This window comes from Bos taurus, chromosome 17 (genome assembly GCF_002263795.3).
Source record: "Bos taurus isolate L1 Dominette 01449 registration number 42190680 breed Hereford chromosome 17, ARS-UCD2.0, whole genome shotgun sequence".
NCBI classification, from domain to species: domain Eukaryota; kingdom Metazoa; phylum Chordata; class Mammalia; order Artiodactyla; family Bovidae; genus Bos; species Bos taurus.
Window position 1 is genome coordinate 55,622,581 of NC_037344.1, and position 19,693 is coordinate 55,642,273.

Genomic DNA, 19,693 nt, shown 5'->3' on the forward strand with positions numbered 1-19,693 from the left:
CTCAGACTCCCCTCCACCCCAGACCTGCTGAGTCAGAAACTGCACTTCAGTAAGATCCTGAGAAATAAGATTCCTGTGTGTAGCATCTGTGAAGCTCTGCGAGAGGAGAAAATGAGATCTGTCAGCCTTAGTTTCTTGCTCATCTTGGCACAGTGCTCCATGCTTTGTCCTCTGGGCTGAGGGTAAGGGGAGGCAGCTTTTTAGCTAAGAACTTTCCCAGGCAGATGGAACTGCTTGGAAACACAGGATTTTAGGCTCTGCTTTTGAGAAATTTAAAGCTTTTCTTTCAGATGGACTTTATATCTTTCGTATTTTTCAAGATGGTGGTTTAACGTAATCTCTTCCTGCTGATGGCAAATAGATAGTTGTAATAAAGGCATTTGTATACCTTCTATATCCCCCGCCGCTTTCTGCATTACTGTTGTCTTGTATTCACTTTTTTTTCTTATAGTTGGTCTGCATCATATTGTGTTGGTTTCAGGTGTACAGCATAGTGATTCAGTATTTTTGCAGATTGTATTCCATTATAGGTTATTTACAAGATAATGGGCATAACTATTTAGTTTTAAGGATGGATTGTTTCCTTTATCAATACTTTTTAGGTGTGTTTTATAACCCTTTATTGAGCACCTACTATACCTAGGGGCCCTGTAAGGCATGCTAATGCATATTATTGTCCTCCTAAAATTTCTGTGAGGCCGGTACTATATTTGGTCCCACAGTACAGATGAGAATACTGAGGCCTAAAGAGATGAAGCCTCTTGGTAAAGGTCATGGAACTAGTAGTTGGCAGTGACAAGAGTCTAACTAGGGTTTCCCTGGCCCCAGATTCACTTTACTTTTAAAAAATTTACTTGAAAAAATACATGATAAAAAAAAATTCAAGCAACACAAAAGGTTAAACAATTAAAAAAGTCACCTACCCTCTCCATGCCCAGTGCCTCTCTCTAAAGTGAACCATTATTATCAGTTTCTTGTATAACTTTCCAGAATATTCTGTACTAATACAAACAGCAGTATTGTCTGCACTCTTAACTGCATTGTTGTACCGCCTCCTAAGAATTCAGGAATTTTTATTGTCAGGCTGTTTTCCTGCATCGTTGAAAAAAATGAAGAAGAAGGCTTTGTACAATCCCACTGTGCTGATGCTTTGAATTCAAGCTGTCCTGACATTAATTTCTGATGAGCGGTTCTCTCTTCTCAAAAGAACACCCCTTATGATTTTGACATGAATATTTCATTTATTTATTTTTGGTTTTCTGCTTTTAGAATAACATTATGTCAGGAACTTGTATGTTTGTGTGTGTGTGTGTGTGTGTGTGTATTTTAAAAGTCTGCTTGTTTGGAGTTTTTTTATCATCTAATCAGGTATTTGGCCAGATTTTGTTTTTGAAGCTAGTTTGTGGAGGACAGTATCTGTGCGTTTCTCCATTCAGTTCAGTTCAGTCACTCAGTCTTGTCCGACTTTGGGACTGCATGAATCACAGCACGCCAGGCCTCCCTGTCCATCACCAACTCCCAGAGTCTACCCAAACCCGTGTCCATTGAGTCGGTGATGCCATCCAGCCATCGCATCCTCTGTCGTCCCCTTCTCCTCCTGCCCCCAGCCCTTCCCAGCATCAGAGTCTTTTCCAGTGAGTCAACTCTTTGCATGAGGTGGCCAAAGTACTGGAGTTTCAGCTTCAACATCAGTCCTTCCAATGAACACCCAGGGCCGATCTCCTTTAGGATGGACTGGTTGGATCTCCTTGCAGTCCAAGGGACTCTCAAGAGTCTTCTCCAACACCACAGTTCAGAAGCATCAATTCTTCGGCGCTCAGCTTTCTTCACCATCCAACTCTCACATCCATACATGACTACTGGAAAAACCATAGCCTTGACTAGACAGACCTTTGTTGGCAAAGTAATGTCTCTGCTTTTGAATATGCTATCTAGGTTGATCATAACTTTCCTTCCAAGGAGTAAGAGTCTTTTAATTTCATGGCTGCAGTCACCATCTGCAGTGATTTTGGAGCCCCCCAAAATAAAGTCTGACACTGTTTCCACTGTTTCCCCATCTATTTGCCATGAAGTGATGGGACCAGATGCCATGATCTTCGTTTTCTGAATGTTGAGCTTTAAGCCAACTTTTTCACTCTCCTCTTTCACTTTTATCAAGAGGCTTTTTAGTTCCTCTTCACTTTCTGCCATAAGGGTGGTGTCATCTGCATATCTGAGGTTATTGATATTTCTCCCGGCAGTCTTGATTCTAGCTTGTGTTTCTTCCAGTCCAGAGTTTCTCATGATGTACTCTGCATATAAGTTAAATAAGCAGGGTGACAATATACAGCCTTGACGTACTCCTTTTCCTATTTGGAACCAGTCTATTGTTCCATGTCCAGTTCTAACTGTTGCTTCCTGACCTGCATACAGGTTTCTCAAGAGGCAGGTCAGATGGTCTAGTATTCCCATCTCTTTCAGAATTTTCCACAGTTTATTGTGATCCACACAGTCAAAGGCTTTGGCGTAGTCAAGAAAGCAGAAATAGATGTTTTTGTGGAACTCTCTTGCTTTTTTGATGATCCAGAGGATTTGGCAATTTGATCTCTGGCTCCTCTGCCTTTTCTAAATCCAGCTTGAACATCTGGAAGTTCACGGTTCACATATTGCTGAAGCCTGGCTTGGAGAATTTTGAGCATTACTTGACTAGCGTGTGAGATGAGTGCAATTGTGCGGTAGTTCGAGCATTCTTTGACATTGCCTTTCTTTGGGATTGGAATGAAAACTGACCTTTTCCAGTCCTGTGGCCACTGCTGAGTTTTCCAAATTTGCTGGCATATTGAGTGCAGCACTTTCACAGCATCATCTTTGAGGATTTGAAAGAGCTCAACTGGAATTCCATCACCTCCAATAGCTTTGTTCATAGTGATGCTTTCTAAGGCCCACTTGACTTCACATTCCAGGATGTCTGACTCTAGGTGAGTGATCACACCATCGTGATTATCTGGGTTATGAAGATCTTTTTTGTATAGTTCTTCTGTGTATTCTTGCCACCTCTTCTTAGTTTCTCCATTAGCCGTGTGTTTCTCCATTATCTTGGTTGGCCTTTAAGTATGTCTCCCTGTTAGATAGCCACCCAGTCACTTAGGGGCTGGAGGAAATGAGGAAGGGGAACTGGGGGTGTTTAGGTGATCATCATGAGAGAGAGAGTAGAAGGGCAAGGGGATGGTATAGTGATGGCAGGAACTCAGCTCCTAGACTAGGAGTATGTGGGCAACACCTGCTAAAACTTCAAAAAGCAGTAACTGAGACACGTGGTCAGTAGCTCTTACAGGTGAGTATTTATATGTCTTGGGGATTTTTTTTTTTTTTTTTAAGAATAAGCTATTCATAGGAGAAAATAGGCTAAAAAGAGCTAAGTGCAGGGAATTTGCTGATGGTCCAGTGGTTAGTACTCTACTTTCACTGCTGGGTCCTGTGTTTAATCCCTGGTTGAGGAACTAAGATGCTGCAAGCCATTCTTTGTGGCCAAAAAAGAAAAAGCTAAACTCATATGGATTAAGGTTATAGGGTCTCCCCCCTCTAGTTTGAATTTAGAAGCTACCTCTAGAGATATTAAAAATATATATGTAATATTCTACTTTATTTCAAGATAAATCAAGATGGCTTACTTGAGAGATAATTGCAATACTAAACTGATAAAAATAAATGAGAAATCTGGATAAAGGGCATGTCAAAGTAGGGAAATAGAGGCAGGGTTAATGGTAAAAACCAATAAGCTCTGGTTAAATTGCCAGCCAGGGGTGGATTTGGGATCCTTAGCCTCCTAGTGGCCAAAGTAAAATGGAGAATATGGACAGTTGTAAGAGGCTCAGTCCTGTGAGAAAAAAAATCCAGAATAATATGTTCAGAGAAGACTCAGTTTTCTGGTACTGAGTCCTGAGGAGTTTCAAAATGGGGTTCCCCAAAATGAGACCCCTTGTGATGTGGTGGCCCTGGGGATTTCCCTGTGACCACTTCTTACGGCGCCTCTTAGTGTAAGCCAATGCTGCAGTGCTGAATCTCCGTTCAGAAAGTCATTTCTAAATGAGGCAAATTCATGCCTTTCCTGGGAGAAGATGAGAAAAGGGGAATAGATTTGTTAGAGAGCCCATAAATTGGAGTCCTGAACTCTTCATTTCTTACTTGCTTGGAAGATTTTCCAGCAAACATGGAAATGATTTGGCCAAAGATTCAAAATTATATTAAACATCTGAGACTCTATTCATCAGTCAACTTTGCAGTCAGTTCTATGAAGCGTGGCAATTGCATTTACGATCATTTTCCAAGGGCAAAGTTCAGATAGCACTAAAGAGGGCAGTTGGCAGGAGTCAAAAGAGATCAGAGCTGAAGGACACAGAGTAGGAGGTCCAGGTGGCTCGTGATCTCTGAGGGTTTGGAAATGATTTTCAGTGTCTTCACTTCAGAAAAGAAGTATGACCGACTCTTTGATTCCTGGGCATGTCCTTCAAAATTCTGACTAACAAGGATACACACAAAGAACTGATACCCACACAGGAACCAAAATAAAGGAACACATTTGTCTCTTTGCTTCTTCCATAGGGCTGATGGTGGGTGGTGTTTTTCCACCCCCCATAAACTGGAAAGTAGCGGACTTTTCTGGCAAGAATATCTGGTAGAGGGGCTTCTCCTGGCTTAAAATGGGATAATAATAAGCATCAAAAAGACTACAGTGTCTTGAAACACGTCCATTCATGAGTTCATACTGGCAACTGAAAAAAATCTTATTTGTCACTTCTGGCAGTTGCTGAGGCACACCCTGCCCCCCACCCCAACTCTGAATGTTGCTAAGTATAGGGAAAGATGGGCTTCCCAGGTGGCGCAGTGGTGAGGAATCCACCTGCCAGTGCAGGCAAGGGCACCCCACTCCAGTACTCTTGCCTGGAAAATCCCATGGACGGAGGAGCGTGGTAGGCTGCAGTCCATGGGGTCGCTGAGGGTCGGACACGACTGAGAGACTTCACTTTCATTTTCAGTTTCATGCATTGGAGAAGGAAATGGCAACCCACTCCAGTGTTCTTGCCTGGAGAATCCTGGGGACGATGGAGCCTGGTGGGCTGCCGTCTATGGGGTTGCACGGAGTCAGACATGACTGAAGTGACTTAGCAGCAGCAGCAGCAGCAGCCAGTGCAGGAGACGCAAGAGACTCGGCTTTGATCCCTGGGTTGGGAAGATTCCCTGGAGTAGGAAGTGGCAACCCACTCCAGTATTCTTGCCTGGAGAATCCTGTGGACAGAGGAGCCTGGCAGGGTATAGTCCATGAGGTCACAAGGAGTTGGACACCATTGAACAACTGAACACACACTTAGGGAATGAACTTAGCGTTTATCCTGCCTTCCTGTTTGAACTGTATTCCAGAATTACCAAATTGTTGATGTGCTAGTAAATGTAGAAGGAATGATGAACTTAGAAAAACACCATTTTTCAACTCTTAATGACTTAATGATTCTAGGCAAAGATCATCCATGGCTACTGAGACATGAAGTGAAAGATGAGAGAGAAGGTCATGGGGAGGGACGAGGCTGATCTCACTGGACCACGTGGATCATTCTTAACATCACACAAAGAAAGATAAGCAGACATTGGGTGCCCTTTAATGTCATGGGCTAGTAAGTAGACAACACATCCTGGGGAATATTCTCTCCAAGTGAAATTGAGTATGAGTGTGCCTGTGGCCCTGGATTTAACTTCCAGCTTCTAGGAAACGGAAGTCGCTTCCCTGGTGGCTTAGATGGTAATATGCCTGCAATGCTGGAAACCTGGGTTAGATCCTAGGTTGGAATGATTCCCTGGAGAAGGGAATGGCAAACCACTCCAGTATTCTTTCCTGGAGAATTCCATGGACAGAGGAGCCTGGCAGGCTACAGTCCACGGGGTTGCAAAGAGTCAGATATAACTGAGAAGTAACACTTTTTTAGCACTTCCAGGAAAAATGGGCATAGAGAAACATGTTAAATGATGTCACAAGGATACAACCACCAAGTCCAGATTGTGAGATTTCTACAGGGATCTTGTGATTCAGTTTCTTAAACCAATAAATGCCATTAAAGAAAAAAAAGGCCAGTGTTTATAGATTGAGGCATACCAACCAAATCAGTGTCTGAACCTTGGTTGGATATTGATTCAAACAAATCAAATGTAAAGAGATACTTTGCTGCTGCTGCTGCTGCTAAGTTGCTTCAGTTGTGTCTGACTCTGTGCGACCCCATAGACAGCAGCCCACCAGGCTCCCCTGTCCCTGGGATTCTCCAGGCAAGAACACTGGAGTGGGGTGCCATTTCCTTCTCCGAAAGTACTTGCACCCAGTGTACTGGGGACAGTGTACTTTGGGCACAGCTGTAACAAATTGAGCACAAACATAATATTAGATAATGGTAAGGAGTTTCTGTAAATTTTGTTGGATGTGATGAAGGTATTATGGTCATGGTTTTTTAAAGTCTTCACCTGTTAGAGAGTCGTGTTTCTCCCCCTAGGGAACATTTAGCAATGTCTGGAGGCATTTTTGGTTGTCAGAACTTGTGGTGGTATTGGCATCTAGTGAGTAGAGGTCAGAGACACTGCTAAACACCCTATGATCACGTGTCAGTCCCTGCAACAAAGCATTCTCCAATCTCGATGTCAATAGTGCCACAGTTGAGAAACCCTGAGTTAGGGATATTTGCTGCAGTAATTATGGGTGAAATTATTACCAACCAGTGTTCTTGGCCTCCTCAACCAACAGGAATTGATGAAGAGGCCAGATGAGAAATTCAGGCAAGGCTTTAGTGGGGCTCCTGTGGCAGCAGCAGGGAGTGATAACAAGTAGCAGGTTCCCTTGCTTGCTCCCTGAGGGTGATGGGAAACGAGCTGGTTCCTTGTATGGGGTGAGGGAAGGGGTGTGACCAGGGGTCGGGCTGGAGGAGTGGATTAGGTGGTTTGTCCACCTCTTTGGTGGTGACGTGTGCAAGTTGGATGTGCAGTACCCTACTTTTGCTCCTAAGTGGCTGCTGGGTTTTGGATCTTTTTGTATCTTTTTGTCCATAATTTGCCCCAACTGTGTATGCATGCAGTTATTTGTAGTCCTTTACAATTTCTTTGTATTTTATTACTTGAGACTTTTGTCTGGGTGCAAGTACTGCAGCAAAGGGTCCCAGGTCTTATGTCTCAAAATTATATGATGTCTGGGGTTTGCTTTTAATAATCAGCACACATGCAAATAAAATAGGGACCAGAGTATGTGAAATGAAATGAAAATACTGTACGTTTTTTGAAGGTGTGCAGGAGTTCATTGTACTCCTGTACCATTTCTGCACATATGAAAAATTTCATATTAAAAATTAAAAAACTAGGGCTTCTCTGGTGGCTCAGTGGTAAAGAATTCACCTGCCAATGCAGGAGACATGTGTTCGACCCTTGGTCCAGGAAGATCCTACATGCCACAGAGCAGCTAAAGCCCGGGAGCCACAACTACTGGGCCCTCACACTGCAGTTACTGAAGCCTACACGCTCTAGAGCCTGTGCTCTGCAGCAAGAGAAGCCACCACAATGAGAAGCCCATGTACCGCAGCCAGAGAGTAGCCCCTGCTCACCACAATTAGAGAAAAACCCATGCGGCAATGAAGACCCAGGAGAGCCAAAAATAAATAAAATTATTAAATCATTAAAAAATGTTGAAGAACTCTTCCCCCCGCCCCCCGCCAAATGTTGGAGAAAAAGATAACTACAGAAGTCTTGAGGACAGCAAAGAATGTATCTAATTGGATGTGTCATAGGTCTAGGTAGTTCAAGGGGAAAGGTGCTGGACGGGAAAGTTGTTGGGGTCTAGAGCACGGAGGTTCCAGGAAATGGAAGCTCACGAATTATTGTTCAAGTATGTTCTGGGGGCCTCCAGTCTGTGCCCCAAACTGGATGTATCCACACCCAGAGAATTATAGTCTTGACTAGTTACAGTCTGGAAAGATTCTCTTTGAGTGTTTCCACCCTGTGTAGGTATTTCACAGGTTGCTCTGTACCTAGACCAAGAGGAAGGGGGAAACAAAGTGGCACTGCAGTGTTAGAAGGCTGGTTGAAGTGTGGTCCAGAATTGAGAGAAGGCGTCTCTAAAAGCGTAATCTTGTGGGAAAACATAAGTTGCTTACCAAAAACTTGATAGTAAGCAGCCTATAGGAGCATGGCCCTTGAGAAAGGCGAGATTCAGACAGCGCACACCTCCATCGAGATCTTGTATCTGCCCCCAGAGAGGAAACCTGTGTAGCTGTGGGCAGCCCAGCCCTAGCATCCTTGAGACTGATCAGTTAAAGCATACTTCATCACTTCTTGGCCTTTTGGCTAGGATCAAATGTAATATCTGTTCTTACGACATTAAAGCATACCTCACTGATGCTAAAACTTCCATATTCATTTTCTTTGAAGACACCATAATAAAAACTGATCACCAGCCAAGTCAGCTTTACCTGAAAGTCTCTTTATAACTGTTTGGGGAACCAGACATGTCAGATAATTCTTTTTCTACTCAAGTCTGTTGCAAGCTAGATCCAGTTTGTCTTCTTTTTGCATTTTGTATACAGTTCTGCTATCTGGACAAGTTACATCTAACCATTTTCCACTCAGAGGGGTGACAGTAAGGGGGCTTGCCTGAGGTTTCAGGAGATGTTTTCATGGGCTAAATTACTTATGTGTATGTAGTAGCTAGCTCTTCTTACCTATCCTCTAATTTATTCTCTTGGTTCATTCCTATAAGATCTCTGATACTGGAAATCTTGCTCTTCTTTCTATTGCAACCTTTTTCTGTTAGAGTTGTTCTCTTTGTAAGAGTCACTCATTGATATTCTTAAAAATTTCTGCTCTTGCATCAGTTGTCACACTTTTGCCATGCCTTCTGTTAATCCATGTCTTCTCTGTTTCGGTTATCACTTCCTTAGAATTTGTCATGTTAACTATTATAGACTTGTCCTTTAGAGGTTCCTAGCATCAACCTCTACCAACCATCACTGTTAAAATGATCGTATCAGTCTCGGGTGCTGACACCAGCCCAGCACTCTCAAATTCTTTCTCATAATCCCTTCTGTCAAGCCAGTCCAGGATTTTCCCCCCTTCAAGGTCCAGCCAGGATTTCACTTGTATTTACTTCCTAGCCTCATTACCCACAGCTTTCTTGGGCTACTGTTCCCTGGCTTTTCTAAAGAAGCACTCATCTCCACTCCAGCCCGTGAAGACACCTTTTAACTAACTCTAGAGAAACAATCACCTCCATGACGCACTCCTGCAGGAACACACAAAACTCACTGTACCCACTTTGGCAACAAATGGTGGCCATCACTCTGTTTGCACACTCTCCACTTTTCACAGCCTCATCTTGACCTCTGAATGACGCAAATAGCCTCCTCTTCACTTATCTTGTAGTTCTGTCTTCATCTTGAAGATAAATGTGATCACACTGGTGCCTCAGATTTTAAGGAACTAGAAGACAGCTGATTTGGGGATAGTCTTTTAGATTTAAATGTAGCATCTAATTAACTGAATACTTTTTTGTAAGATGTGTGACACCATGCTAGATAGAATGAAGTTGAAAATGTCTTTGATTTACTATCATTGAATGCCTGCTGTGTTCCAGGCCCAGTTCTGATTCATGATACCATCACATGATATTTATTTATGTGCCTTTGTTCTGACATATATGTTGTCTGTTATTCCTCTTCTAACTCTGCCACACACAACATAGCACCAGTGTCTAACCCACAGTGATGAGTAAAAGTCATGGAAGTTTCATGAGCTATATCTAAATTCAGGTTTTTGTTTTTAATGTACCAATTCTTCATGACTGAATTGAGTATTCTGTAGAGTTTCCTGTAGTGGCATATGGCATGAAATAGCCTATTAGGTCTAAGAAATTATCCCACATCTAAGGTTCTTGTTCATTCATTACTTTCACAATATAGATATGAAACCATGGATTGGGACAGACAGGTAACTGTTCTAGGTGCTTGGTATGTAATGGTGAGCACAGTGTCGTCTTTCCCCTCACGGAGCTTGTGTCCAGTGGGAAAAGCAGATGATCAACACGAGACCGAAATGAGAAAAATCTTTTGCATTTTGAATATTAATGTTTTTTTTTGTATGCTGGTAAGTTAAAAGTTTGAATGGGATAAATGGAGCTCAGTGGGATGTGTTAGAAAGAAGTAGGGTCAAGGGGATGAATCCATGTACCTTTTCTTGTTTTTTTTTTTTTTTTTTTAAATTTGTGAATGTTTTTGAAGGCAATACACCCTGCCCCAAGCTTCTAATGAATGTCAAGTTTTTAAAAAGGAGAGGATTTATAGGAGAGAGATTAACTGCAGTTCTTAAAATAGCTCTTTGTTTCTGAAAGCCTTGTTCTGCCATCTTATAACAGGGTGGCGGTGGGAGGGAGGCCCTCCAGAACATACTTGTGTAGCCCCTGCCACTAAAGAGAATGTGCCCTGATGTGACCTCAAGCATAGGCTGACTTATTTAAAAAACATATAGGGAAAACTTCATCCTGTTTTTTTAGTGGCTTTTATCAACAAACAGATCTTAATATATGACTTCTTATTGGCTATTATTGAATGTAGTGAGCACGGGCAGTGGGGGTGAATTGATGAATGCTCTATCAGGAAATATTAATATAAGCACTCATTAACATATTTTTCAGACAGAACAATCCTACTTTTAAAGCCTCTTCATTTAACTCAAACATACGGTAGCTTCTTCATGGCCTGTATTATGCCAGGTGCTCTCTTTGCAAGAGCTATTTTCTAATTGTTTAATTATATATCTATTCAGCATGTATTTATCATGTACCTGCTCAGTGCCTGGCACTGTGCTGTGTTCTTAGGTACATTGTATACTTCCATCAGTGTAGGTGCAAATCCAGTGATTTCATTGACCAGTGAATACCTTTTTAAAGCAAAAAAATCATTTTGTATGAGGATCAAAAAAAGGGACTTTTTCCAATAGGTATAAGAAAGAGGAGAATTAGCCCCTCCCCCAACATGTGTGTGTGCTAAGTTGCTCAGTCGTGTCCGATTCTTTGCGACCCCATGGACTGCAGCTTGCCAGGCTCCTCTGTCCATGTGGATTCCCCAGGCAAGAATACTGGAGTGGCTTGCCATTCTCTTCTCCAGGGGCTCTTCCCCACCCAGGGATCGAACCCAGGCCTCCCACTTTGCAGGTGGATTCTTTACTACTGAGCCACCAGGGAAGCCTGATATAGATGTGGTCATATACTTGATAGTCTTCGGCTTATACAGTCTTTTAAAATCTGTCATCCAGATTTTGAGCTAGTTCTCTGTTCTTTCTGATACTCATATTAGAGGTGCATTGAACCTTCTCGTTCATTTTCTCCTATCTCTGTGTATTGCATTCTATATGAGCACTTTTCCAATTGTTGTGTTCTTGCAGATCATCTGGCAATCTTGTTAGAATGCAAGTGTTGATTCATCAGTCATGGTGTAATGCCTGTGATTCTTTATTTCTAACCAACTCCCTGATGATGCTGTCAGTCTACAGATTACACCTTGTGAAACATAGTTCCTTGTGATTCCTCAGGTCCTGCTGCTAGTTCACTAATTTTCTCTTTAGCTGTGTCTGTTTAACAGTGAGTTTTAAACTTTAAGTTCAGCAATCATATTTTTCATTTTTAGAAGTTCCATTTGGTTCTTTTCAAATGTGCTTTGTCTTTTCTTCAGCATATCTTGTTCTTTTATTAGAATTTTTGCTCATTTATCTTGATAATGAATGAAAATTTATTTTATGGTCCATTTTAGATTGTTCTCTTATCTGCAGTATTTGGGGGGTTAATTTTCCTATTTCTTGTATCTGCTGATGCTCCTTCATGGTATTTTGTGTGGTTTCTTTTTCCTTATTACATGTAGTTATTGATTTTTATTTTTTTATTGTGAACTCATTTCTAGTTGAGAGAGTATGTGGGGGGGGAGGTGTGTGTGTGTATGTATGTAAGGGAATGAAAGAGAGAGAAGGAATCTTGCCTTCTGGGTTGTGCCCTGGGTTGTGAACGTGGCCCTACAAATATTTCTCCTCGTAATCTGCCAGTACCCTAACGGATCATGGACCAATGCTGGTGATACTTCCTTGGGTTATGGTTCCCATACCATGTAGGGCACTGTGAGTACAGACACCCTCCCTGGGGCCACAGTTTTAATAGCTGTGCTGTTTCTTTCCCCCTAAAGGGCTCTGGACAAGGGGGAACATCCATCATTTTCTGGTGGGTTGAGAATTTTCAGTTGTCCCACTTCTCTTTGGCTTGAGACTATGATACTTTTCCCTGCCCAAATGTGGTTCCCAGAAGTCCCTCTTTTCAGAATTTCACGTTTTAGCCAACCAACTACCTGTCTAAAGGCTGATGTTCTTGGCTTTTCATCTGTCCTGTGAATTTCTCACCTGTTATCAGTGGGGGTATTTCATGTTGACTTCTCCCTCTTATTGAAGCTTCTCTGGCCCTTGATCTAATCTTAGCTACACAGGCTAGCCTTGAGCCTGATGGAGTTTAAAGAGGGATCTTATTTCATAGTACAGAATTTCTCAGTTGTAATTGTTTCACAGAGGGTGGCTCCTGCCCCTATATTAATCATACTTCTCGCTCAGAAATTCTATTTCAGTCTCCCAAAGATAAATTAGTATATAGTAGAAAGGGAATTAAACTTCTGCTAAGAATGAAACGAAATGATTAACACAAACATGTGTGAGTGTGTCTGTGCCTGGTGCAGGAGAGAAGCACACTCAACACAGATTCTGCTGTATCCCACTAGCCTTGTAACCATAGGATCTGTCATAAACATCTTTGTCATGTGGGCAATAATAATAGCAGGAAGTCTGTATGGAGTGTTTATTATATACAAAAAACTGTGCCAGTAACACTTTATATAGATTTCTTTCATTTAAACCTCCTAGCAGCCCTTTGAGGGAATTTTCTCTATGTTGAAACTGAGGGTCAGAGAGGTTAAGGGACTTTCTTTCCCAAGGTCACAGTGCTGGTAAGTGGTAGAGCTGGGGTTTGAACCCACTTAGTCAAAGTATGTGCCACCAACCATGATGCTTCCATATTAATACCATCTTCAAATCTCTCTCCATGTATTTCCTCAGTCTTTATCTGAGTTTTCTTATTTTGGGATGGGACACTTTTGTCCTCATGAAATATAATTTCCATTAAAAACTGTTCTTGTTTTTTTTTTTTTTCCCTTGGAAAAAAAAAGATACTGGGTAATGGAAATCCAGTTGGATTTGAGCCCATGTTTATGGAAAGTACATATGGGAGGGGGGCTGAAGCATTCAATAATTTTTCTTTCCATCACCTAATTTTTAAAGTATTAAGCAGGTAGGTTCTGACATTACCAGGGAAGGTTTAAGTTCTCTGAGATCTTGGAGGCGTGGAATCATTTTCTGGAAGAGCACATGTGACACTTTCAGCCTGCTACCACATCTCAGTGCACCTGAAACCCTGAGAATGTCCTTTTTGCATTTCCTGGCAGCTGCCAGACCTCCTCATTCTGGCTTCATCTCCTCCTCACTCCACATCCCTTCACTACTCCATCTCCTTCCCGATGCTGCCTGCTGCTTCCCATGTTGTTGTTGTCACTGGGGAACTTTGGAAACAGCCAGATTCTTTGGAGTCTGTAAGTGGAAAACAGACTGCTGCTCCTATCTGGCACTAAGCTTTGTCTAGAAAACAAGGAGTTAAAAAGCAGCCTGGTCCAGGGAAGGGCTGTGACAGCTGTCCTAGGGGGCGCTCTTGAGAGCTCTGGCCTGACTCATGCTGCTCTGTCACTCAGATCAGCATTGGCCCCTGCCACGCAGGCAGCCAGGTGGGGTTACTGCCAGAGCACGCACAGAGCGGGGAGCATGAAGCCTGCACTGCGGGGGATGTGATGCCCAGCTCGCCTGCTCACCCAGCCTGCCTACCACAGACGCTTCAGCCTGCAGCCATGGTAACACTTCTGGCCGGCTGCACCCCCGGGAGCCCACCACAATGGGCAGCCTCCTGGTGACTGATGGACCAGTGTCCACCTCCCCGACTGAGAGAGCTTAGTAGGTCCGCAGGAGGCGGAGAAGATGTAGGACATTCCTAGCTGGGAATCATGCCTTAACGAGGTAGGACGCAGCTGTCCATCCACACCATCAGCGCGCAGGGGTGCCGTACATCACTGGGAAGAACTTTATTTGGCTGGCATTTCATTATGCTGATTAAACTGCGGTGGATTCATGGGGCGTGATCGAGTTGGGGAGGAGGGATAATCAACTTAAAAAAAAAAAGTGGTCCATAAGAGCTGCGAGTATACTCATCCGGATATGAATGGGCTAGACTGCAGTGCTATCCTCACACGAGTTACATACCTCTCAAACCCCCTCTCCTGCCCCTCCTTCCTCTCACTCCAGCTAATCCCCAAAATGTAGAAACTCTACCTTATCCCAATGATTAGCACTAAGTGTGAATGATTTAGATCAGTCTGGAAGAGGAAATAAATAGGTGTAGGTTCATCTGGCATGCCAGCACCAGCCAGCTGATGCTCCGTAGCAGCCTTCTGGAAATATCAGCAACGAGTTCCCCAAGTGCTTTCTTTCTGTTCTACCAAGTGACCTGTTTGAGTTCACCTTTCAGTTTCCCCTAGCAGGAAAGGCAGCCCGCCTGCGGGTTGGTGGCCATGTTGGCAGGGAAGGGGTTAAGCTCTTGTTGCTGTAAGAGCGGAGCAGAGGCTGGGTCTGCCTGTGTGTGAGCGAGATTGAAAGCAGGCGCTGCAGTGCCATCAGGAACGCCGAAGGAGTGAGACGATTTTCTTCTCCGCAACAGTGTTGAATCCGTCTGAATTTTTCTCTCCCCCCCACCCCCTTCTTCTTGTTTTTTCTTTAACCAGCTCCTCCCCCCTTCGTTCCCACCCTCAAGTCTGATGATGACACCTCCAATTTTGATGAACCAGAGAAGAATTCGTGGGTTTCATCCTCTCCGTGCCAGCTGAACCCCTCAGGTTTCTCGGGCGAAGAACTGCCGTTTGTGGGGTTTTCGTATAGCAAGGCACTGGGAATTCTTGGTAGATCTGAGTAAGTGAAATTTTGACTTTTCTAAGGGACCTGCATTGATACAAGGCATAGAGCCCAAAGGTGGTGGTGGTGGTGGCAGCAGGGTGGGGGGAGTGTGGTGGAGGAAAACTGTTAGTCAGTATGTATTTGAAGAGCAGTTTACCTGGTTGGGCTTTGGTGGGATAGACTGTTCGTATTCTCATTTTCCTGTACCTCTTCCTGTTCATAGCATCGTAATTGTCAATTGGGTACTTTTGGTTAGTTTTTCAGTCTTTGGTCTTCTTTAGAGGGGAGGAGACAGTGGGAGATACCTAGCAGTGCAGATCCTCGGTGAAGGGAGAAAAATGTACAGGGCTGAGCTGAGCTGTCTCTTTATCCATCTGTGTATCCCTCTGACTCTCAGGTGGGTAGATGGAGGTTGCTATCTTGGCAGTGTTGAAAGAATCCTAAAATCTGTTTTTCATGAGGTAAGGGTTTCCTGATGGGGTTAGCTGAGCTGCAAGTGGCTGTACCAGAGCCCCAACGGAGGGATGGTGCTCAGCTCGGCTCAAAGTCTGCTGCAAGATCCAGGATCTGCCAGCTGAGCCTCTGAGCCGGCAAAGCACTGGTGGCCAGAGGGAGCCCCGTTACCGTGAGCCACCGGGCGGGCGTGTGATGTAGCCGAGTCATTGATTCACAGAAACTGGGCTTCACGGGGGAAAAAACAGACCAGGAGACTAGGAAATGGAAGTATAAATATCACTGTCAGCCTCTTGACACGATCAGTCTTTCTCCATTCTTGAAAAAAGCTAATGAAAAATGTGTTAGTCCAGTGCTTGGCAGTTGGAGATGGCAGGAGGGGGGTCCCTGGCTTCCAGCCTCCTGGATATTTGTCAGAAATGCAGTAGCTTCTGTGGATGTCAGAGCTCAGTGCCTTGCTTCGTTCTCATGATCCGATGGCATTTTGTGTTCAGGGGTCTGAGTTCCCCTGGAAGGTCTTGAACCAGATTGTGATATGCCCCCTGAAGCCCCAGCTCCCTCACTTGGAGGCTCTTGGGGTAATGTTGGGTGATCAGTGGCTGCCCACTTAGAAAACAAGCAGAATTTGATTTTATCTTGGCAGCATTTATTCCCGATTTGTTGTGCTTATAGCTCCGATATCGATTTGAAGGGATGTCATGTGGGTTCTTGGATGGTGTCTCCCCATGGGTGCTATTTTGACAGTAATGTTCCTGAAAAGATTTCAGACATCTGGGGGGTAACTGGGCACTTGATGAGATATAGGGTTGTGGGCTGCAGTAGAATTTGAGAGAGCTGTTTGGGTTGAAAGAGACTGAGGTGACCCTTCTTTCCTCCCTCCCTGGGGGCTTGCATTAAAACTCGGGGTTGGATTTCGGCAGTGGTGGCTGTACCTTGCTGGCTAATTTGCTCTGCAGCCCTGAAGCAATCTGGATCATGGGAAAAGAGGCAGAAAGCTCACTAGCTGTTGCATGTGCCATCAGATGGGTTTGAAATGGCCCAGCAGGGCTGGGAGGTTTTGCACTGGCATCGAAGAGCAGGGCAGAATTGGAGGCCTGCTGTTAAAGGATGCATAGTTAGTGGGCAGCTTAACCTTGACATACACAGCGCACTGAAGGTCACCCGTTGGACTGGACAGAGGTGCGTGGAGAGTTCTAGTTCTGGTCACCAGTGGGCTAGCCAGGTCAGAAAGAAAGCTTGCTTGGGGTGCCAACCAGTGATCTGAAAAACCAGGAAGGACTTGAGGGAATGAGATTTCAGGAGCAAAGGCAAAATGATGTGGGGGCTCTCAGGCGTTGCAATTAATCTGAAGCAGTGTGTGATTAATAACCTATTTTTCAGGAAGACTGTAATTGCATCTTTTTGCTTCTCATAGAAGGCTCGGTTAAGGGAGCTTTCCGACAGGGGCATCTCAGTATTAAGGCCCAGGCACTCGATAAATATTTGTGCATTTAATTTACTCACGATCCTTTCTCTCAGATTGTGTTTATATCGCTCACTGTATTTGAAGATAATGCTGTTTCACCTTTGGTAGTTGAAAATATATCTCTAGAGCATAAAATGAGCTTCCATCCATGCCCATCACAGATGCTCAACAAGATCCTCATTAAAGTGTCCATGCAAACAAAACCGTGTGTTACTTATCTGGACGATGTAATTGAAGTATTCCTGTCGGGTGGGTGGTGTGGATCAGTACCCTTTCCATGGTGATTTGGGAATGGAATCAGAAAGATTTCCTTTCATCTTATAATGTGATCTTGCTGTTGGGCTTATTTATTTGGCCAGGGACACTGTGGGTAAAACCTACAACATCATTTTAGAAATTCACCCCACCTGTTGGGCATAGGTGACCCTGGATGTATTGGATCATCATCATCAGAAATTCAGAAAAGAGTCAATGCTGACATTACTTAGAAGCCCCTGCAGTTTTGATAACATATAATCGTTACAAAATTCATTTGGAGGTGGGAGGGAGACATTTTCTGGAGAGGCCACCATTGCCACCAGGGACCTGGGGTTTCTCCGAGATTTTCTTCTCCTCCCCCTCCCTGTTTCAGCATCACAGGTATTTGTTTACACACATTGATTACCTGTGCTGTTACTCTTCACACCACTGAGGAAATTGCAGATGCTGCTGTACTGCGTTGGAAAGAATTGACCCCAGATCTCTTGCCACTAAACTGAATGAAATGTTCTGAGGTGGAGCTGAATGAAAGAGGAATTTTCACAGACACTCTGGCAGTCAGAATGATTTTAATTATTGTGATCACTCATCACTTTTTAGGATCCTTTTTTGGGACCCTGAACTATTTTTAAGCCAGCCACTTAATGCATCATTTTAGGTTTAACAAGAATCTTTTTTTTCTCCTAAGATTTATTCATTTGTTTTTGGCTGTGGGGGGGTCTTTGTTGCTGCACTTGGGCTTTCTCTGGTTGAGGTGAGTGGGGGCTGCTCTTCATTGTCATGTGCGGGCTTCCCATTGTGGTGTCTTCTCTGGTTGCAGATCATGGGCTCTCGGCACTCAGGCTTCAGTAATTGTGGCTTGTGAACTCTAGAGTGCTGGCTCAGTAGTTGTGGCACACAGGCTTAGCTGTTCCACGGCCTGTGGCATCTTCCCGGACCAGGAATTGAACCTGTGTCCCTTGCATTGCAAGGCGGATTCTTAACCACTGGACCACCAGGGAAACCCTGAAGTTTACTAAAAATCCTGATCTTAGCATTCTGAGTCTGAGCTGTAGTGGTAGTTCCTTGCACTTGAGTTGGAGGGAGTGGGAGAGATCCTACAAACTAGTTCTGATTGTCTCTAGGGTGGAATGATGGCAAAGTTCATGCTGGAGAGTGTGTGTCTGGTGCCTCTTTCTTCTTAACCAACAATAACCCAAACCAAACCCCCAAGCTCTGAATGGGTGTTCCTCTGAGCCTCTGTCTGCCTGAAGTTTACAATGGCGGGGGCAGCGGGGCGGGGGTGGGGGTGGGGGCGGGTAGTAACAGAAATCAGTGTGTTAAGGGTTTAAAAATATAATGGATCTCAGTTCTCCTCCCTCCTCTGTCAGTATAGGGTGTGCTTTTTTTTTTTAGTTCCCTCTCCTTCTTCCTAGAAGCAATGCATTTCTGCAAACCTTTAGTATAAACTTTAGAAGGAAAAAGCCAGTTGGTTTTACATTTTGTGTTAGTTTTTGCACATGCTGGTTTTATGCTTTTGGAGAAGTTGGAAATCTTAGAGGACCAATGGGATCTAGATGAGACTGGAATCCGTGGGATGACAGTGTCTGAATAGGCTATTTTTAGGATGGGGGCTTTCTCTTTTGATTCAGGGCTTTTTCCTTTCCTTTTAAGTGGATCTGAAAATTTATTCTTGGAACCAGCCATTCAAATACTGTGGAAGGGTGAAAAATGGCTTCCACCAGTGCCTTTCTGGATTTTCAGAGGGCCAATTTGGGGTGCCTCTTCCTTACTCTACTGGGGCCTCTTTCATGTCACTTTCTTCAACTGAAAATGAGATACCTGCCTCTTAGGGCTGTTGGGAGGATGGTATAAAATAGGTAAAGTACCTAATCTAGTCCCTGGCACATGGATACGTCACACTGAATGTCCACTGTTATTTTTATTACTACTACACTAGTGTCTATATGAAACATGTCCTTCTGTATATGTGAAGCTATGAGAAGGACTCAGCAATAATTATCATAGTCCAAAGTCATGCCAGAGCAGAAACCCAGCTTCCCAGGCCCTGGGAACTTTCTGCTAGAGATGCTTGAACTGATCCACCACCTGATCCACCACAAGTTGATATGCAGCTTCCATATCCCTGCAGGTTAAAGGTGGCTTTTGGGGTGGAGTGGTGGGGGCCAGAATTTGAAGGCCCAGCCCCAGAATGGGTTCCTTCCCATCCATTTGAACAAGTCAGAGCATATATGTGTGGAATACTTCATGGGACACAGGGCAAACACCTTGACTGAGAATATCATGCAAGCACTGGATTTTGAAGTACTTTAGGAGCATTAGGACGATAAGGCAAAAAGTCTTAATGTGGAAGCCACTTAACGGGTAATGCCGATTCCCAGTTTTTGCCAAAGTCCAGTGATGATCTTTCTTGGAATGTTGGTTTCCCCACATGGGCTGTGATCT

At 43.9% G+C, this 19,693-nt stretch overlaps 1 protein-coding gene and 1 pseudogene across 10 annotated transcripts in view; both read left to right on the forward strand.

Moving 5' to 3' along the window:
• The window catches only part of CIT (citron rho-interacting serine/threonine kinase), a 175,299-nt gene that overhangs the window by 56,029 nt on the left and 99,577 nt on the right, over positions 1-19,693 (forward strand). For 9 of the 10 annotated variants that reach the window (XM_024977733.2, XM_024977735.2, XM_024977736.2 and 6 more), the window contains exon 10: positions 14,904-15,087. The exons of the other annotated variant lie outside the window; for it this stretch is intronic. In XM_024977733.2, the coding sequence (XP_024833501.1) occupies positions 14,904-15,087 (184 nt within the window). The remainder of the gene's footprint in view (positions 1-14,903; positions 15,088-19,693) is intronic. 10 annotated transcript variants of the gene reach the window in all.
• Positions 8,327-8,437, forward strand: LOC112442107 (uncharacterized; annotated as a pseudogene).